At 34.7% G+C, this 22,537-nt stretch overlaps 1 protein-coding gene across 1 annotated transcript; it reads left to right on the plus strand.

The window, feature by feature from the left end:
* Positions 1-3,770: 3,770 nt before the first annotated feature.
* Positions 3,771-21,080, plus strand: PCGF5 (polycomb group ring finger 5). The gene is made up of 9 exons (XM_026851485.1): positions 3,771-3,786; positions 3,873-3,969; positions 8,452-8,507; positions 8,629-8,688; positions 12,431-12,579; positions 13,914-14,012; positions 15,625-15,714; positions 17,598-17,657; positions 19,951-21,080. The coding sequence occupies exons 1-9, from the start codon at positions 3,771-3,773 to the stop codon at positions 19,996-19,998; spliced, it is 675 nt and encodes a 224-aa protein (XP_026707286.1). The 3' UTR covers positions 19,999-21,080.
* Positions 21,081-22,537: the final 1,457 nt, after the last annotated feature.

Consider the following 22,537-nt stretch of genomic DNA (forward strand, 5'->3'; position numbering starts at 1 on the left):
AAAGATCATGGGGAAAAAAAGGCTGAGAATCCTTTTTAAGAGTTTTTGTGTTAATCCTCTTGAAGTCTTCATTGCTAAAAATTTCCCAAATAAGAGAGGGTTAGGGGTTAGACTTATTAGTTCCAAAATTAATATTGACCAACACCAATTACATTTATATAATCTTTTCCATTTTTTTTATTCTTTATCAATCACTTAAAATTGGTGTCAGGTTAGAAAGACTGACTCCATAGAGATGCTGCTGTTTCTACTGGACAGAAGGCTTACAAAAAACAATTAAAGACCAATTCCTTCCTTTACTGTAGGAGTTAGCAGAAGAGGAACTCCATCCCACTTGCAGTTCTGCATTGAAAGAGAGTTATCTCTAAGCTGAGTTTCTGTAAAGTTAAGTCAGAAAAGGTCTAGAGTAAACCAAAGCCTTATGTTACTTACTTCAACAACTTTCAGTGTTAGACTTCACACTTTTATCATTGTACTAGCTTCTCAGCCTTTTTTGCTCTTTAAATTGAGGTTCTCCAGCTAATGGAATTTCTGAGATAGTAGATGATTCTTAACATTGTGGTTCTCATAAGTATTGTCATCACTCGCCACTAATCTGTAGACTTTCTCCTGACAGAAGTAGTGTGTCATCTCCACCTTCAGCATGATGTAGATATCAGTATTATGAGATAACAGGTGCTGCAGCTGAAGAGCTCAGTTGACAGTAGCATATTTCACATATTCTTTAAGAACCTTCAGCAGAATATGGTTATTTTCATTTACTTTGAAGTCATCAAAGAAGTGCTTATTTTAGGACTCTTGTTTCAGACTTTTACTATACCTGATATCAGATTTAATAGGTTAATCTTATTTAGTCTTTTGGTTTGCAGGACACAGACTTAGAATCTCTACATTTAATTGCTTTGATGCTCTCTACTTCAGTAATATAGAAGAATCATGCCCCAAAAATACCCAGATGAACAGGGAAGATACAATTTTCAACAATCTTAACTACTTCCATTCATGGCAATATCTCCTTTTCTAGACTATCTTCTTTCTGAAAATCTCTGTGTTGCTTAAATAAATTTAAATGCTGTTTAGCTGCTGTGTCTGCATACAGTCTTCTGTTTGAAGTATTTTTAATTTTTTAGAGTGATATTATAGTTTAAGTCCAGAGGGAAACTGAGCGCCACCCAGCCTCTCACCCCTTCCCCCTCAGGAATGGGAAGGGGAAAAGAAAGCAAAAGTCTCAGGAATTGAGATAAGGTCAGAAAGGGATGATTCACCCATTATAGTCATGGGCTAAAGACAGAGTCATTAGGGGAAGAAAAAGAACATGAGTTTAATTCAAACACTAACAGCAACAGCACTTAACAGAGTAGGACAGTGAGAAGCATTACCACATTTTAAAAACACCTTCTACCCACCCTTCCCTTCTTCCTGGCCTCAGCTTTGCTCCCCATTTCTCTACCTTCCCCACAGCAGTGGAGGGATCAAGGAATGGGGGTGTGTGCAGTTCTTAGGAGGAAGACTCCTCATACTCTTCCCCTGCTCCAGCATAGGGTCCTCCTCACAGGAGAGAGTCCTTCACGAACTTTCTCCAACATGAGTCCTTCCCATGGGCCACAGCCCTTCTTGAGCTGCACCAGTGTAGGTCACTGCTGCAGGCTACAGTCCTCCCAGCGCTGAACTACAACAGCGGGGGCTTCTTCCCACAGATCCCAGCTGTCTTTGGGTGCAACCACCTGCTCCAGTGTGAGATCCTCCCTGGGCTGCAGGGGGATCTTACCACAGGCTGCAGGGGAATCTCTGCTCCATTGCAACCTCCCCTCCTCCTCCTCCTCCTCCTCCTTTCTTCCACTGACCTCAGTATTTGCATAGGTGTCCTTACAACTCTTCCTCCCAGGTTGCCCTTTAATGGATTATCACATAGCTGCAGCATTTGAGCTGAGAATCTTCACATGTTTTCAATTTCAAGGATAACTTGTGTTATTTTCAGTTCTAGAGGAGGTTCTCAGTCATATTAATGAGGAGAGATCATAGAAATCTTAATTTTAAAAGTTATTTGGACTCATAATTTAAGCATGTTCTTAAATGCTCTGTTGGACTGGCATGAGGGCTTCTATGTGGGTGATGAAATTCTTTGTATTCTGTATCTATAGTAGTAAAATGTTTGGGTTTAGTTATTATTATAAAAAGTATATAGAAAAGTGAAGAAACATTTTAGGTATGGAATATCACATTTGCTGCTCTGTACTAGACTTCTTACCCTGTGGAATTGCTGGGGAATGCATGTGTGAAAATCAGTTAAGTCTAGTAATTTAACAAATTATAAAAGATCTGTGATATAAGAATAGTTCTGTGATTATGGGTTCTTGCATCTGTATGCCAGTGCTAAATACCTCACAACTTGAGGTTAAGAAAAAATTAACTCGTGTCCTGAAGGCTGAACAGTGCTCTCATAGCATCAGTGTTCTCGGCTGGTTTGGAGTCCCTGTGTGCAGAGGACAGCACTGCACCCCACTGACTGGGCTTGTTTGGCAGGACTTGACGGCTTCCTGAGCTCATTTTACCAGGTCATTGGAAATCTGCCTTGTGCCCAGCACTGCTAGAGCCATTTAGCTTGGGGAGAGCATCAAGAGCCAACCAGAGAGCTCTGAAGTCTGTCCATCAGACTCAAAGGGGAAGGTTTACTGTGATTTCAGCCATAGCTATGAAGTTAATGTCCTTAAGTTAGTGTTCTAGAGCAGCTGTAAAAATCGCTACAAGGAGGTTTATTATCAGCATCAGCTGATTTGTAGTAACTCTTCTGAGCATAGTAAGGCAAATATAAATGCAGGTTTTGCTTGTTAGATGACATTTGTTAAAGGAATTTAAAGGTTCCTTTAAGATTGTCACATAATCAGGATTTACCAGCTTGCTTAGAGATATTCTTAGTTCTTTAGGTGTTTCAGCAGAAAGCATATTGCAATTGCAGCAGTCCCTTTATTTTTTTCAGTCCATTTACTGATGAATTTGCAGTTCTCATTTCAGTTTAGGTGAAGTAATAATAAACAGAGGGTAGAGTTTATCTCCATCCAGAATGTTGTAACACAGTAATAATAGCAGACATATTTGTTCTCATCAGCTTGGCTTCCATTTTCTTATTAATGGCAGTAAAATCTACAGTCTGCCATTAGTCATTTGGAAGCAACAGTAATGTAGTACCTTGTTTAGTTTGCTTTCAGTTTATTGGATTTTAAATTTACATTGTTGGTGGCTTGGATTTGTTTATACTTGCCATGGTCATGATCCTGATTTTTCATTATAAGATTCAAGCATTAGATTTTTGCTGTAAGTTCTGTCTCTGATTTTGAAGGCGCTATGTCAAAAGGGAAACAGCCACTTTGAACCTGTGTACAATTTATGTGAACTTTTCTCTTACAATAAGTATTTACAACAGTATTTTCAGTTGCCAGCAACACTGTTGGACAGAAAATAATGTGCATAAGTCATTTTCAAATTGTCTGAGGTGATGATTGGCTCCGCTGGGCTAGAGCTCCCCAGCATGCACTTTCTCAGAACCAGGTGCTACGTGATACGGGTTTTGCATTTTATGATGCTGGGAGAATTCTAAGTAGTAAAAATATTGCATACTTCCAAGCAGCACTTTTCTAACCTGGGCTGCTGAACTCAGTGTCTTGGCAGAGCTTCTGCCAAGCTACCCTTCTAGCTATGGCTTTGAGGAACAAGAAGTGGATAAGATACATTGTAATACTTGCTTTAAAATACTACTGTTTTATCTTTGACGCATGAAGTTGTTAGCTGGTATCATTAGGTCATGATCAAGCAATATTATTTAGATCTTAGTCTAAGGGGTTTTTTCCTTTTTTTTTTTTTTTTTTCCCCTTCAGTTTGTAAGACTTGTATTGTTCAACACTTTGAAGACAGCAATGACTGCCCCAGGTGTGGCAACCAAGTGCATGAGACCAATCCACTAGAAATGTTAAGGTAAGTTGACATTGTACAACATTTGCTGAAGTGGAAGAACAAAAAATTAAAACTAAATTAATCTTAATATCTTTATCCTGAAAGGGAATTAATTTTTTTGCTTATTTGTATAATACATATATCAACTGCTTTTGGCCACAGATTCTGTCAGTTTCTCATCTCCCAGTAAATTGCAAATTGAGTTTTTTCAGATATATTAAAAGGAGGAAAGATAAGGGAAAGACACAGAAAGACTGAGTATATTGTGCAAATTAAATATTTTAATACATCTATTAAACAAATAAATGGATCAGATAATTTTATGTAAAGAAGAAAAAGTAAATTCTAGAGTTTCTTTTTTTCAAATGGTTTAGGGTGTTCCAAACTGCATGCAACTTTTTTTTTTTCTTAGAGCAATGTAGAAAATGAATCGTGCAAATAACTGAATGTTTTCCAGGGCATAGATTTACCAATCTTCATTAATCTGACAGCAGATTTCAATTTAAAGACAGTAATGAAAGAAAGTTTTGACACTAAAAATATCCTTTCTTGAGAGTTTGCATTTTTTCTATCACAATAACATCTTTTTTAAACAATTATTTTTCTTGAAATTCTGGATTCTCTGTTAGTGATGTCATGTTGATCTAAAGGTGATAGCCATCCTACAAGTGTAGTACAGAGAAATCAAGAAATGTCATCATAAGGGAAAGAACTTCACGTTTTCCTAAAATGATGAAGCCACTCCCTGCTCTCACTCCCAACACTCCCTGCACTCCCAGTTCCCCCCAGTATTGTTAGTTTGTAATACTGTTGTGAACTTAGGGAGAAATACTGTTACATCAACATTAAAATAAATATTTACATCTCCAGTTTACTGGGATTGGTATTATTTTCTAATATCATTCTGTTTGCTACAACTTGTCATATTTTGCTTTGATTTTTGACCTGATATGTGTGTGCATAGCAACTCCCACGCTTCACTTCTATACCAAGAGATATATAAGGTGAGAGAGATTGAATTCAGCAACTGTAAAGGGTGTTATTATCTTAAGTCTTTATCATCTGAATGTTTTTTGGAATGGTAGGTCTGAAAGAGTTTATGTAGATGTTTTATCATAAGTATTTTTCTGATCTGTCAGTGTCTGAGGTGCTGTCAACCATACTAGAAGATGCTATACAGAGTGCATAAGGCTACTAATAAGCTGAAAACAAAAGCATTTCAGAAATCTTTCTTTTATTAAGCGGAAAATTATAGAAGAGTGAGAAAAGTTGAGACCATAATCCAGAAATGTGGAAAGAGCTATTTTCTCTGCAATTATTCCCTGAAACTCCTTTTAGAGTCATAGGGTTTATTTGCCAATAAGCTGCATATAGCTAGTAGTTTGCTGGTTGAGTTTTATGAAAGAGTTTTAAACATTTGCTAAACTAATAATCAGAAGAGCACATAGTTTGCTGGTTACATTTTATGAAATAGTTTAAACATTTGCTAAACTAATAATCAGAAGAGCACACTAGCAGTGTAGTGGAATTATCTTTTTTGGATGTTGCCTGCATAACCGAATACACGTCTTATACTCGGACTGTAGAGACCAGTCCCATCATTGCTCAAGAATGCAGTCATTTTCTGAGAAATGGCCTTGAACACTCTAGATAGTAATTTTAACTGAGATCTTTGAGATAAACTTTATAAACTACTTTATAAACTCAGTTCTGAACAACTTAATAACTGAGTTTTTTAGAGGTATATTTTAATTGGCAGCATTTAGGGTCTGTTGAAACTATAAGCCTAAGTCTGAAATTCAAAATTGAGCTCTAGGAAGCTAGAAGAATAGAAAAATCTAGGAAGAGTGTTAAATTTTAGAATTCCCTTTCCTGATTTAGCAGAATTCCGCATTATCAGTATTGGGTAGAGACTGCATTGGTTATACCATGAAGGCAGGCTTCTTTTTTCCTTAGTAGCATGCTGCTTTGGATGCAAGTTTTCCTAAGTGATAGTCTTAATTTGCTTCACTTCAGATAATTAGCAATTATCAGAGAGTAGCTTTGATCTTGTAACTCAGTATTATAGAAGAGTCGAAAAAAGAGGCTAGATGAAGCTTGGTTCTTCTTTCTGTGTACATTCTGGTTTGGAGGATGGAAGATGTGGGCTAGAAAGAGGCATGTCTAAAATATTAATGTTCTTGTTTCAGCATGAACAGAAAGTATCATATTAAATGACTGAGACCAACTTTGGAGTTACGTCAAGTAGTTTCATTTTGGAATGGGTTTGATGCGAATCACAGAAATACAGATCTTTGTTAGAGGGCTCATTGGCATGGATAATAGGAGCACTATGAGATGCATCTGAAATAATATTTTTATAATTCCTTCTTTTTCCCCTATAGTTTAGGTTTAGTTTGTCTGTTCTTAAATATCAGATAAGTGTTACTTTTTCTGCATGTTTTAAAGTACTGATTAGTATTTACATTTCTTAAGGATGTAATAGCTCTTTTTGTTTAGATTTTTTAAAGAAAATAAATTCATTTACAAGAGTATGAAGCCAGTTCTTGCTGCTAGCATTGTAAATTTGCTAAGTATACTTGTTTTCTTGCTATGTTAGCATTACCAGTGACTTTTGTTTGGGGCTGTTGAAGATGAAAGTGCTAAATGGGAATTTTGAAAAATAACTGTAGAAAACCCAGCATGTATTATACCATCCTGAGAAATGGTTAATGGGATTTTGAATTAAGGTGGTAATATTCTCTTTTGAAGTCTTTATTTCTTTTCTCTTAATAAGTTATGAAGATTGGAGCTTTCTTACAGTGTGAAGTGAATTCCATTTCCAAGACAGGTTCTCAAGTTCACAGTGCTCTGCTGTGGGAACTTCATAGAAAGCAGTACCATCTGTTTACATTAGATATTGGTAGGAGAGGCTAGAAGAGATAATATACCATTTGGAAAGGTAGACCTAGATTGTCATCTATGAGAAGCTAAGTGCTCAGACATCCCATGATTTTGGTTTCCTTCTTATCTGTGAGAAAGTACTCTCTATGCTTCATTGTTTTAGGGGAGGTCTGTTTCACTTGAAGATTTTTTTTTTTTCCTTATAAGAAGAAGCAATTAAAAAAATAGATCGTTGGATCATGCTTGTAGCTTAAACATGAGTATTCTTATGGTATGACCATTTCCATGAACTGACAGATAACACAGGGAACTAGTCTCAGAACAAGATGATTGGGTAATAAGTCTAATTGTAAACTTTCAATTACAAATTATGTAAAGAAAATAACCTGGAATGCTCATGTATTTATGATAAGAAAGTAATTACCTATTAAAATGGCTTTTAGGCATTCCTCAATAAAATCATTGTCACCTCCCTACTTTGCTGCTGCTAGTGACCAAAAGAGAACAGTCATATGTTTTATAACAGGCCTATAGTGTATTTTTAATAACATATATACACATATATGTGTATATATGTAAGTATAGAGATGCATATCAAGATGAAAAAATAAGGCAATTAAAAATATTCCAAATGCAATTATTGTACTGCATCTCAAGGTACTTAATTTCTCTGGCTGTATTACTTAGTACTTTGTTTTGTCATGGTTTTTTATTAGGCTGTGGACAGTGACAGTTACTCTTCACAACAGAAGATTTAGAGAGCAAAGGAGATAAAGGAAAAGGAAACTGAGAGACAGAGGAAACTGCAGAATAAGTGTGACAGGGAGAGGAAATGGAACTAGAAAGTGGATGCTAAATTAAATGGATATGAGAGTAGGTAAAATTCAGAGAAAAGGGAAGAAAAATATTTTAGCAACAAAGGTAAATGCATTGTATCCTCAGGATGGGACGGTAATAGCTATTCCTGGCACTAATATCAGAGTATCAGAGGACATGCCTGTACCATGTACGGTCATCTGGTAGACAAACTCATGGCAGATTTAAATATTTTAAATGAACTGTGTTGGGTACTGGGAACTGTCTATCCAGAGCAGCATGGATGCTCTGTGGTCTTCTGTATCCTGCCAAGACTTGTTTGTCTGTGTTGTAATGAGCAGGGAATAGTCTGTTCAGTTTTTCATAACAACCTTATTACCAAAGCACTTGAACACTTAATGTGGTAATAGAGTTTATAATTTTCATGCTTAGTACTGGACCTTAAAATTGGATACTACTTTTACAGTTTATTCCTTTTAGTAACACAATTGTTTGAATGTAACAGAAATTAAAACAGTGACAATTTTAGAAAATAACTTTTTTTCACTTTTGCTTTATTTTTGTCTTTATACATTCAAAAATAAATTCCTTGGTTATTTCTAAAAGAAATCCATTCAAGAGGTGGTTGAGATGTTTTAATGCATGTTGTCTGTAAAGCTAAAATCAATGGGTTTTTGCAGGGTGTATTATTTACCAGACATATTCAATTCATTTTATTACTCATAAGTTTTTGTCACTTAAAGGCTAAAAATACTTAAAATGCTAGTTTCTACTTAATGTTAAATGTATTTTTCCCTTTGAAAGGCTGGATAACACCTTAGAGGAAATAATATTTAAGCTGGTGCCTGGACTTCGAGAACGTAAGTTTCTCATTTGGTTTTGGGTACCTCTTTGGGTTGATGGGGGAAATATGGCTATTTCTAATAATATACCTGTAGTATTGATTTAAAATTCACATTACTGTTCTTTGATGTTAACTAGAGGAACTACAGCGAGAGATTGAATTTTGGAAGAAAAACAAACCTCAAGAAAATGGACAAGGTGATTTTTTTTTTTCCCTCATCTGTATGTTAACTAACATTACTCATTAAGCCCTGTTTCTCCAAACACTTATCTATTTACATTGTTTTTACTGAATTAAAAGATACTACAGAAACTCGGAACAAATCTATATAAATGTAGTCTGGGACTTCATGTACTGCTGCTTATCTATTAACCAGTTGTTTTATAAACACTAACTGTTTTACCATTACTTTTTTTTCCATTTCCCTAAGCTCTCACTTCCAATACTCATGCAATTTTCCACTTGAATTCTTAATTTTCTTAATACAGCAAGATGTAGAACTACTTGAGGTTTTTACAGATTATTTTCTGTTACAGAATTTGACCAGCTGTTAAGTAGGAGGTTGTCAAGAATTCATTATGACAAGTAGTAAAACAGTTTTCTACACATGCTAAACAATTGATTTATATAGATTCAAAAATGCTTTTTATTTTTCCTCTTTTTTTTTTGTAGTTGACCTATGAACTTTGAGAGCTCAGTATTGAGATGCTAAGTGAGGACTACATCGAACTGGTTTTATGCCCCTTTAATTTGACATCAAGGTTTTGATACCATAGCCTGTTTGATTTGGGCATTTTTAAGAATTTTTGAAAGACACTGCTAAGCTAAAGAAATAGCTATTTTTAAGAAAGAATCACTGTCAAGTAAATGTCTTGCACTACTCTTCTGCAGTCAATTGTTTAGAATATCTTATTTTCAACTTCATAACATTACATTTTCTTTCTCACTAGTTTTGTTGATTTGCATTTGACATCCATTATAAGGGACAAGGTTCTTTGTTACATAATAAATGAAAAACTGCAGGACAGTTTAGATGAAATTATATTCGTTTACTACAACATACTGTGCAGTGTATACCTATGCAGTTTTAAAAATACTTAATATTTTAATGAAATATAGACATGTATTGACTTCAGAAAATTATTTTCTGCTATATACATAGTAAAAAATAACATATAATTTGCAAATTTGTAGAATGTCACTTACCTTTAACCAATTTCTTCTTCTGGTTCTTACCGTCTTCCCATAATGTAATGGTAAACCTAATGGAGATCAGTTACTAAGTGTAATGAGTGATTAGATTGTTTTGTGAATCAGAGGGGAGCTCTAACTCTCAAAATATACTTTTAAGTAGCTACAGATGTATCCAGCTCTGCTGGTGACTATCCTTGGGCTATGGAAATTTGGTGCTACAAAGCATTTGAAAGTTGTGACAACTCACTGAGAAGAGTAATGAACATTTAAACTATTTTCAGCCATAAACAAGCAGTTAGAATCTTGCCTAAGAATGAATTATTTGGTGAGAATAATTTCGGTATGAAGGGAGTGTTTTCGTTGTCAATACCATGCCCTGAAATCACATAGTCAGTCTAGTTTAAAGGAGTACATCAGTTATGTCCTGTCCCACAGGTCACAACACAGTTCCCAACCTTAGCATCTAAGATCTGTAAAAGTACCTCAGGATTTACAAGTTTTACATATCAAAAGAAAAAAAGCCCAAACAGCAAAGCATATCTAAGGTACTGCTGACTTCACTAGGAGAGTGGTTACTAGAGAGAATTGATGGATGATGATAGGAGACATACTGTGATATGGTATCTTTATTGGCCCTCTCCAGTCTGAAATGGAGAAGGAAGAGGACAAACAGCTTTACACTGTTTCACTCTCTGGCAATCAGTTTTGTATTGAATATCTGAGAAAAGCGCAGGAAGTAGACAATTTCCAAGGTTTGCAAGAAAAAAAAAAAAGCCAATTTAAGGAAAGAGGGGGTGGAGGTGAATGGGATTTTGGTTTGTTTTCTGTCTTCTGTTCTGGGCTTGATGCTTTTGACTTGGAGAACACTGAGTCCATTTTGATGAGATTAAAATTTCAATTTTTTCTATTTTTAACTTCTGTCATATTAATAACATGCCTCTAATGGACCATCGCATTGATTTCTGGAGGCTGTCTGTACAAACACCATTAATTCTAGCATCTACAAGGATTTTTCAGTAAATAGTCTGGTGCCATTTACATTTTAATTTCTATCAGAATACCTTGAAAGAAGAGAACTTTTTTGTGCATGTACCTGTTTCTGGAATGATTGGAAATTTGCTGAATTCCATAGTTCTGTAGTTGATTTGCCTTTCAAGACTTTTCAAACTGCATAACTAAATCTTCATCCATTACTCAGCAATGATAACCATTGAAAGTTGCGGATGTGTTTGCATTGCCAAAGAAGCCAGGTAGACATCAAGCAGGTACATGCTTGCTTAGAAGACTTTGCTTCCTGGACTTTCACAAAAAGAAAAAAAAAATCTGTAGTTTGATACTGTAAATTCTGTTCATAGCAAGATGATAGGAACAAAGTGTATGAATGGTACACATTCAACTGGATGTGTCAGTAGCTAGTAGGGACTTGTGGACAAATCTTTTATAATTATAAAATACTTCAGTATTCTAAGAGAGAAAAGTAACAAATGTAGATTAAAACTCATCCTGAACATGTAAACTGAACAAAATTAATTACAGTGTCTAGAAACTCAGGCATAGCTTGATATTTGTTAAGGTTTTTGTTCTGTCTTCTTATCTTAACTCATCTAAATGACTTTAAAAGTTTGTGGTAAATGTAGGAAAACAACAGAATTTGTACGGAAACTTTTTCTGGAAATGCAAAAGTAGCTTATTCAAATTACTTGTGATAATGTTTTATTCCAACCGAGAGTAGCCTTTGTTTATAAAACAAATGAGAGATACAGAAAAACCCAAATGTATATAATAGAGTTGATGTATACTGTATTCCAAATCTGTAAAAAAATACTCAATTTTATGGTTCGTTTTATGGTTATTATTTACATGCTTTGCAGCCTTATCTAGATGTACTTGCAAGTCTTAGCATTTGAGTGTTCAACTATGCCAAACCTTTGAAAACTAGGAGATGGTACCTTTTCGGAAGAGTTAGATTTTTAAACCAGGAGTCAGTGTAACATGCAACAGCATCAGTGAAGAGACATAACGTGCTGTATATGATTATATAGGATATATGTGCTCTGCCAAAAAGTTATGGAGACCATTGCTCTTTTCTGATCTATTTTGATTTTAAAGGGGAATAAGTATATGGCTGTTTAGTTATAAAACCTTTCTGGAGAGAGATGCCTGGAGTTTTTACAATTCCATTCTTAGACCAGATCAAAACAGGATGAAAGTTAAGTTTTATCTTCCCTTAGTTTACTTCATGATAACATTTCAGAAACTTGTCTTCACTGGGTTCTTGCAGCAGACAGTAAATATGAATTGATTACCCATGTTACTTTGTTATACAAGTGTTGGAATCAATTATTCCACTGTTTATTTAAAAGCAGTATTTTTTGGCAGTGAACTGCCACACCATAGAGTAAGTTTAGGTGGCTGAGTGATCTTGATGCATGCACAGTTGCAGCGTTTTAATCACTGGACACAAACAGAAGTAGACAGACACCCATTAGTGGTCCATCAGCCTAATTATTTTCTGTTGCATAGAAAACTGTTCTTTGCATATTACATTAAATTCAATAGTAAAACTTTGCTTTCAGAGATTTGAAAATTGATCAATTTAAGAATGCACTGAATTCACATTGTATAAAGTTAATTTGAAGAAAAAATATGTTCTTGAAAATGAAGTATTACTTTAAGTATGTGCTTGTTGCTACTGTGACTTTTAATTATTTTGTACTTAAATAATATGATCTTCATATTTTACAGATGAAAGCCCAAAAGCTGATAAACCCAAAGTAGATGAGGAGTGTGATGAAAATGAAGAAGATAAAGATTATCACAGGAGTGACCCACAAATTGCTATCTGCCTTGACTGTTTACGCAACAATGGGCAGTCAGGAGATAATGTAGTCAAAGTGAGTAGAAAAGATAATCTGTACTGCTGTTATTGTTGGCAGAATAGTATTTTACAGGATCCAAATCATTTTGTAAACATTAATGATAAATTTTAATGTAGTGACCCATCTTCGCTTCCATGCTTATTTAGTTCTTTTGTTTGAGGAATTTCAGTGCATCTTGGAATTTTGTAAAAAATGCAACTCCATACAGAAATCCATCCATGACAGTGGATTTTTTTTTTTTTAATGGATTATTGTTTTGTAGTCTTCAGCCTTGATGGTATATAACTGCATTACAGAACAGATTACAACATACCACAGAGGTACTTAAAAAGCTAGCTGTAGGTAAGCTGCCTCACACTTTCAGGACTGATGTCTTACTGCATCAGCATGAAGCTGCTTTTCGGATATGTTGTGCACTGAATGAGTGGGATCCAGATATTTTGAGCTGTAAACCTGATTCTGACACTAATGTGTTGTCTGTGGCCTTGGGCAGGTCACTTCCATCCATAAAATGTGTAGAGTAATACCTGCTAACTGCTGTTTTGAGAATTAGGGATATTTGGTTTCTATTCCAGAAGGGAAGATTACCTAATGGTATCAAGTCTAGAAGAAAGTGTTTAGAAATCATATTAGATTTTAATCATGTTTTATTAAATTACAGAGACGAGAATTTTTTTTTTTTAAATTAACATTTGTCTAGTAAAACACTACTTATATTTTCTGTGTGCTATATTACATGTATAATTTTGGAAGTTCTTACACAGTAAGGAAGTTTTGATACAGCAAGAAAACATATGTATGTGTTACCACTGTTTATGCTATATAGAGTAAGAAATATCTGTCTGCATCACCATGTAGCAGTCTCAGGTTTCCAGCTTTGCAGTTGAATCAAAACTTCAGTTCTGGATCACAGAATCTGTGATAATAGATCACATCTCAGGTTTGTAGCTTCCCTGTATTTTACCTAGATTATCCGAGGATGTTTTTACTTCCTTTTTCTCTCAAGGACTGAAGACATTCTGAAAAATGGAACATCTGTTTGACCCCAGTGTCAGACACTTATTTAAGTTCTTCTGGGGATTTTGGTGTTTTTTTTTTTTATTTCTTCCCTTCAATATCTTTTGAAAATTTCATTAGAACCAGAAATGGGTCAAATGAACTTGTTTGTCATCTTGTAAATTTTACAAAAAAGTGAACAAAAATGAACCTGTGGTGCCATTATGAACTACAAAAGTTCAATTGATTATTGGTTGAAAAAAATACCAATTGCAGCTTTTCTTGCACTGAAGATTGCTTACATGCTCCAAAATTTCTAATGTGCCTTTTCTGTTTTGTTGCTTTTGCTTTAGGGTTTAATGAAGAAATTTATCCGCTGTTCTACTCGAGTGACCGTGGGAACTATCAAAAAGTTTCTCAGCTTAAAATTAAAACTTCCAAGTTCCTATGAGGTACATTTGAAAGAATGATGCTTGTATTTTTATTTCCCTGCAAAGTATTCATTTTTAATGAAATTTAATCATATTTGAACTTGAGGAATATTTTTTTAGCCCAATCACTAAGTAGTCTTCAATATTCCAAGTTATTTTTTCTGCCCTTAAATGAGAAGTAAACATTTTATTGCAGTGGCTAAAGTTGCTAATCAAGGAACTCATACAATTCCAGTAACTTCAGTTTGTTGCTCACCTCTGAAGGAACAGACACATTAGGTTTTGATATTTTTATGTAAAAAAATAAATGCTTTCTCTTTCCATGTGACTAATAAAAAAGTCATTTAATACAGTTTGGGGCTCGTACCTACTGGAGAAAAGGAGAGCATGACTAAGCATACACCAAATTACTCTGCAATTTCATTTTCTTTAGATACAAGAAACTATACAGTAATTATGAAGAAATGAGGAGCAATACCATCTGAATCTTTCAAAATGCAGATACTTTTTTTGCACCTTCTCTGGAATTAGGTAGAGTTTGATGGAGAGAGAGTCTTTGCCGCATGAGTGATTTGATCTCGGCCAAGGCTGTTCCATGGGGGGATTTCCTAACACGGTAGAAGTTGTGATGCAGGGTGGAGCCAGGAAGTGTGAGACTCCTGCCTCTGTTTCCCCTCTTCCTAGGAATATGGGAATTTTGACCTCAGCACAGACTGTTTCTTCAACCAGTTTTCTTATGGGACTTCATGAACCGCAGGCTGCATTTAACACAAATGGCAGCATCCCGACTTTGGTCAGAAGTAGGGCTGAGTTAGGGTAGGTGCAGAGGTTACTGCAGAGCTACACGCAGGAGTTTGTCACAGTATCATGACGTGCTGACCAGCCATTTTGATGTCATTTGGATTTGTTAATTAAATGTCTCTAGCACATTAATGGCTTCTCTTAGATAGTATTTGCTTATTTCAAAATTTTGACCTTTTTTTCCTCTAAAAACCACAAAAGCATTGTGGCTATAGTAATGGAAGGATTGTTAAACATTTCAGTGGAGGGTAGAAGTAAGATGCTATAATACAGTTTAAACCAGTCATCTTTCGTGGTAAGATCATTACTTTTATTTTGCCTTCAGTTAATGAAGAATCATGTTCGAATACTCAGAAGTGCATTTTCCTTGTAATTTATAGCTATTTTTTGAAGTATTTTAAAAATATTATTCATTTAAAAAAATTAAAATTACAGTACTTCTGGTTTGTATCTTTGGATTTGAAAGAAAGTTGACATAGCAAGAAGGCCTTCAAAATACAGCACAAGACTTTTTCATCAAACAGATACTGTGTAGTATTGGTAAATGTAGGGAGTATTTGTCTACTAGTGATTTCCTACCTAGTTTAGCAGACTTTCTTCTGTCTGCTTCTTAACTGAAAACACAAAAGGGAAAAAATAAAGTGGAATACTATTGTGCAATACAACATGTTGTCAGCATGTTGTATTTGTCCAGGTTTGATATATGTTTGATGGAAATACTGTATAATGATAGGAGTTGGGGGATTAATTCTCAGAGTTTCACATAGGAGTTCATTTAGACACTAACATTTTGCATCTCTTTGTCTTACTGTTTGTTCTGTTGTATTTTAAGCTGGATGTACTATGCAATGGAGAAATCATGGGGAAGGATCATACTATGGAATTCATCTATATGACAAGATGGAGACTAAGAGGCGAAAACGTAAATGCTGTTACATTATTAATAAATGATGTTTTGGTATATTTATTATAGAGTATACAAGCTTTCACAGCTTGATCCAAAATATATTCTGTGACCCTTTGAAGAAAACCCTCTTATTTAAAAATGCATTTTGCATTTTTTCTGGATTTCTTATATTAAACCCTATGAGTGAAACCCTGCAGCATGTATATTGTGTAGATTCTGAAACTTAAAAATAGCAGGTATCCAAAGTTTACATGCCAGTTCTGCTCTGAGTTTTAAGTCAAATATCTGAAAATCCAAGCACTTGTTCTTTTTAAGTTGAGTTAGAATAGTTGGGAAATCTGCATCCAGCAGTTCTTTATTAAGAATCTGTTTTATTCAGTCAGTAAACTGAAAGTGACACTCAAAAAATACTGGCAAGATCTAATTGTTTTATCACTGTTTCTCTTAATACTACAGCCATTTTTTTAGATATGCTGTATAACACTAACATCCAGATAACACAGCTAAATGGGTTTTCCTTGCCGCATGTGTATATTTTAGAATTGCAATATTTAACTTATTAAAAGACATTTCTTTCAGGTCTGATATTCAGTTTGATTCAGTAGCCCTTGTATTGCTTTGTATATTTAATTTTTTTGTTAGAAGTCATATCCCATTTTTTTCTCTTTCTTTTATACATTCGTGTGTGGTTGTTGCATGTTCTTCACTCTTTTGCTTTGTAGCATATGCAGATTTGTTGTCTGTCATTACAGTGGAGGCTATATTGATATGCAGCTAAGGTTAAGCACTTAACATATGTTAATGGACTAATCTGTAGAAAATTCCTTACTTTTTTTTTTAGCTTCCTAGTACTCAGAATAAAAAAGCATTGGGGCATGAACAGAGAAGATGTGATTAAGCACACTGTGGAGTTAACAGTTCACAAATTTCTTAAAGTTTTACCTTAATCTGAATGGGGAGGGGGTAGGATAGATTTTGATAGGAATTAGAGGAGTTAATGTATATAGGCAAGTATTAATTACATTTGAAAGTATTGCACTGAAATTGGATGATTGCTGAAATCCCAATATTCCACAAATTAGGGAGCTTTAAGTAGTATTTTTCCAATGCAGTCTTGAAACCAGTGGGTGTTTGGCTTGCCATCTTATATTTTTGTTAGCACTGGCTGTACTATTAGGAAGTATTGAGGCAACAGCTTTAATGATAATGGAATTCTTTCATGACATTTAATCCTGCAGCCCATGCCTACAAATGGACTTTTGGCAGTTGCATTGGTTTGGAAGCAACAGTAACTAATATCTTGACAAAAAGGACATTATTTGTACTAATTAATTTTTTTCAAAAATCTGAGAACTATAGTTTTTAACATGAAGTGAATATAAGAGTTGACAACTCTTGATTAAATTTGTAAGTTGTTTTTATATACACATAGTATAGTCAGGTATGTATTAATTTTTTCCTTTATGTAGTTTTAAATTACTCCCCTGAAGTCAGAGATGCCAAACTAAAACCTATAAAAATTGTGTTGTGTTGGTAATAAATTCAGTAACATCTAGGCTTCTATGATTTTGTTTTCCTTAGCTGTGTTGAGTCTTGTTACAAAACAGAAGTTTTGATGGTAATTAATTAACAATCTCTTTTTTTTGGATGAAGATCAAATAAATCCATTATCTGCATCTTTGGTAGTATTCACCATGAGCTTTTACTGGCACACCTGTGGACCTTACAAGAGGTAGAGTAGTAAAGGGAAGATATCCATTTATTCATTAGAGAAGTCTTTCCTGTTTTAAGTAAATTAAATTTAAGCTTTATATTTAAAAAAAAAAAAATTAAATGGTAAATGTATATGTCCAGCTGCGGATGCCTCTTATCTGATCAGAAAATCATCTCCTTCGCAGTTTCGGTGTCAGAACTGCTCATCTTCGCAAGTCTGCTCACAGGATGGCACTTTTTATCAGGTAAGAGGCACTCACAACTGTACATACTACAGTAATTAAGGTCCTGTCAGCACTTCAATTGTAAGCCAAGTTGTGGAGTTTTTATAATTCCTCACTGTGAAGTGCTAAAGCTCTATGAGCAAAGGCCTGAACATTTTTGTTCCTTCAGAGAAAGCTTTATTGAATGAATAAATCAAATCCATTCAAAAGGCTTAGGGGTTTCTTTTACTTTATATTAGGCCATTTATCTTTTTGTTAGAGAGATATCACTCTGTAGGCTGATACCTGCTTCAGTCTGGAAGGATTATCTACCTCTGCCTATCTCATCCTTCTAACCAGTAGCATTGGGCAGTCACTGACAAGGAATCCAAAACTGAAGTGTGTGAATCAAAAGAGACTGTTAATTTATTCTCTCGATGGCAATTCATATCTTCTTTTTAATGGAATAAAGAAATGTTACATTTTTCTAATACTGTATTCCTTTCACATCTTTTAAAATCAGAAATGGAATAATGCCTTGTCTCTAGAATGTAACAAACCAAAACTTCCAGAACCTGCAAACTGAAGTTGATTTCTAAATTTCGGTGATCAGTCTGGTTCATACCTATATGAAACAATATTTCAGTTTCCTCATAAAGAAGTTTGATTTGAACTAATTTCTAAAAGTTACTTTGGAAGTATGAAATAATATTTGTGCTTAAGCAAAAAATTAAAATTTAATGACTTCACCTATGGATGGGAGTGACCTACTGCAGTTACACCTACTTTGATAATTAGAGTTGTTCCAGCATAGTGCATTTTATTTGTACAGTTGCTTTGTCATTTTTTTTGCAAAAACACTAAGCCTTGCTGGTTTACATGGCAATTTCAGTGAGGTGACTGCTCTGTCGCTGCCTGTGTGCACTTCCAATTAGAATTGAGTACTCTTAAAGACAGAGTGAAATACATGTGAAATAACATTTAAATAATATGGTAGTCATATCCTATGAAGAAAATCAGAGACCAAGTAATTTAAGATTCTACAAATACATGTTTGTTAATTGCACATGCAGACTACAGGTGGTGCTCCCTGTCTTCTCTCCTAAATGCTCCTGCTACTGTTGAATACCTCTGGGTTTATGTTGTGATTTCTCTGCACCCCAGTTTGTTAAGCCCCAGCAAGTGTGATCACATTAATTCTGGTGATCATTTCACTACCATGGCATGGAAAGTTTATTAAACTGTATAGGTCTCTGCAGTGTTAAATTTCTTTTTTGGTCACTGAAGTTCATCTCTATTGCATCTGAATGATGCAGTAAAATATTTCTGTTTTTAATGATAGCTTCTGTAGTAATTCTTTTTATATTTCCAAATTTGCAATAAAAAAGACTTAATTAGCTATGTTCCTGTGCCGTGTGGCAGGGAGGTAGTTAAACCCATACAACTGCTGAGACAGGAAGATTTTCCTGGGTTGTATGTTGTAGAAACTGTCAAGTATCCTAATGAAGTTAACAGGAAAACATCAGACTTAAATGAAATGCTGACAAACTGAAAAAATAAGACATTTAGTAAAACAGCACTTCCAGCAACAAGTGCCCAGGTATTCCACAGTACTTTCTGGAAGCTCACCCACTCTTCCCTCCCATTCCACAGGTTTTGTCCAATTCAGGGATCCAGTTGATTTGTCGGGGGTTTTTTCGCCAGTAGGAACCAATAAAAATGTATCACTAGATCTGTAGTTGAGGAGTTTGGGTTTGGGGGAGAAGTTAGCCCTCATCTCAGAAAATCAGCTAACAGCAATTTGACCTGATTTTTTTTCTTTTTCTTTTTTTTCCTTTTTAATACCAGAGTAGCCTGGCTTCCATTAATCTAGTGCTGACTACTGGTATAGCTATGGAACCTCCATTTATATAAAAACCAAACGAAGTATTTAATCTGTAAATAGACTTTGGTTTAAAAAATATAAAATGTCAAGATTACTTTTTCTCGAACACAGCAACACAGAAATAAGTGGTGTTGTTTGAGCACTCCAAGTATGTATGTTGTAAAACATAAATCATGGAACATACAACAGATACAGGAATTTTATATTAATGACAAATAACTACAACAAATTGACAGATTAAATACAGATTTGAAGTACAGGCATGGATTTAGCTGTTGAAATGTATAGAATTATATAAATAAAACTGATTGTCATATAAATGTGTCTTAGTAATAAGCTCTGACTATTTTTAAGGCAAACTCTAATTGCATTTTCTGTGTATTTAAGAATTATTTTTTCATGTTTTCTTGTCTGTTCTTGTTGTTGTTTTTCTCTTGCTTTTGTTTTTAGTCTTACCCTATGGTACTTCAGTATCGACCTAGAATTGACTTCGGTTAGACCAAAGGGCCAGATCCCACTGAGATGAATCCTGCACTATTTGTTTACCCATCGACAGATTGCACAATGAATGGATGTGCCTGGATTAGGGGGACACAACCAGATTTTCAGCATGCAAATAAGGACATTGTCTTTCTTAAAACTGTCAGTTGCATCTCCGTTGTTTCTATTAGAGCAAGCCAAGTGCCATTCTGCTACTGAAATGTGCATAAGATATTTGTGTATCTTACAAGTGTGCTGCAAATCATAGCCAAAATCATGAAGTGTACAGTCAAGATTCAGAAACTATGGAATATTTTTGCTTGCGTGTTAGAAAATTTTTCTGGTCCTAATATTGATTACACTAGCAAAATGGCAGAGTGCTCATTCCATGTGGTGTTGCAGTTTCACACACTTACTATTTTACTGAATATTGTTGTTTAAATCATAGAGTACTGTACAAATAACTAAGAATTATACCTTGAAAATATTTTGTATAGAAAATATATTTAGAAAAGTGGTGATTGGACCACTACCTTTTTCTTGATAAGCTTCTCATGGGTCCAGGTATAGCTCACTCATGAGTGTGCAACAGTCCTTTTGCAGTGAATGAAGATTAATTACCCTTAACAAGAGATGTAGAACATGGTAACTCAAAACAGTAATTTAAAAACTTCTAAATAGATTCTGCTAATATTGCTTAAAAGCATTGCAGCCTTTGTGATTGCACTTTTCTATGGTTTCCCTAAAGATTGGAATGTGGGATACTAGCTATTTTTGGAAAATGGCTTCTGGTCAGATTACATTTCTTCTAATAAAGCCTCCATAACAATTAAGTTAAAAGTAATGTAAATATATATGGAACAAATAAATTTCACTATAACATTACAACCAAGGCAAAATTTCACATAATTATTGCCTTTCATAGTAAACATTTCCTTCTGAGATTGGTTGCAGGTATATAATACACTAAGACAAAAATAACATATAGCTTTAATTACATTATATATCTCTTGTGACTATCTGGAGTTTAGAATTCATTATAGAAATTTTCATTAGTTAAAGTCACATCATAAAACTGTTTCCATAAAATTAGAGATAATGCAATATTTTTTTTTTTTTTTTAAGACCTGGTAGTGCTGGATAAAAAGTGATTGTTGCCTTAGGTATTGCAAGCATAATGGTTCTAGTGTAGAATGTTTTTTGGGGGTTCTGGTAATGTTGCAGGGAGCATAGTAATGCATATGTTTTCTGTAGTCGTCTGTTGTCTTTGCTCTGCTTAAAAGTCAGTTGAGTTTTTCACTTCAAATTCTGTGGAGATACTTATAGTTCAGTACCTTTATGTGATTTCTAATTAATACACACCTGCTAGTATCATAGGTAACTATTTCCTTTCTTATGCCTTTTGCGTACAGCAAAAAAGGAACTAAATTTTTCAGAAGCTACTATAGAGTGAAGTTATAATTCTTAGATAAGACAAAGTGAAAATTCTATCTTGGGATCAAATATAAAAGATAGGTGCAAGGGTGTAATTCCTTTGTAAATGTATGTTCATGTAGATTAGTATGTTTCTGTAGGAGAAATAAGCATGTTGTGGATTAAATCTGGCCCCTTTAATGTTAGTAGGAGTTCTAACTTTGACTTGAGGAATCCATATAGAGTCAGGTTGAATTCTACCATTGCACTCCAAAGCCCATATGACATGCAGAAATAAAGATGCTGTCAGTAGCAGTCTGTTCAGGAAACCTGCCATTGCAGGTCAAGGTTGCACATATTGTGCAGATAGATGACAGTAAACCTGGGGAAGCAAAATGTTAAGGAAGATGCTGCTTCTTTCTACAGGCCTAGTGTGCTGATACAAGCACTGGTTTGACCACACTGTAGATGGGAAGGGTGCACATGCTGGCTACAGGAAGCGGTCTTCTTTTTGCCCACCCAGTCTATGTGCTACTTGACAGAAACAAGAAGATACTCCATGTAGGGAGGGCCCTTCTCCTCTGCGGAGTCTCTAGGGAAAAACAGATTCTTTGTGTATATGGAGGTCCTCCTCATGGAGCAGCTTGGAAGAGCAGAGCATGCATTCTAATTGCAAATCAGTCTTCTCTTTAGTATATACAGTTGTTTTGTACAGTAGAAATAGGATATTACTTGTAAATATTTACATGCACATACAAATGACACCTTACAGTTTTTATATAATTCACATGGTTTTATACCAGAATTTTCACTGTAGATTCACTTGACAAAACACCTTTCAATTCATCACAAAACTAATAGTAGTACACTTAAGCTTAATTTCTGCTTGATTCAGGGGACAGTTTTTTTTCTCAACAATTGCACTTACTGAAATTTGAACAGACTTGTTTTAAAAAGAGAAGAACACATTATTTTTAATCCATTTTAAGTTATTTTATACAGAAGTTTGCATCCACCTAACAGGACCCCTGAAAGAGGACTAATTTATATTGGTTTCTGAATGGCAACTAATAGAAGATTTGACTGTTAATGACTTTCTGTATTCACAGTTCAGAGAACTATGAATTCTCTTGATCAGAGTTGG

This window comes from Athene cunicularia (genome assembly GCF_003259725.1).
Source record: "Athene cunicularia isolate RWA chromosome 6 unlocalized genomic scaffold, athCun1 chr6_part1, whole genome shotgun sequence".
Taxonomy (NCBI): Eukaryota; Metazoa; Chordata; class Aves; order Strigiformes; family Strigidae; genus Athene; species Athene cunicularia.

Bases quoted from the DNA above. Each gene is read 5' to 3' on its own strand.
- PCGF5 (XM_026851485.1), top strand. The intron at 8,689-12,430 runs GTGATTTTTTTT...CATATTTTACAG, and splicing joins ACCTCAAGAAAATGGACAAG to ATGAAAGCCCAAAAGCTGAT. The intron at 12,580-13,913 runs GTGAGTAGAAAA...CTTTTGCTTTAG, and splicing joins CAGGAGATAATGTAGTCAAA to GGTTTAATGAAGAAATTTAT.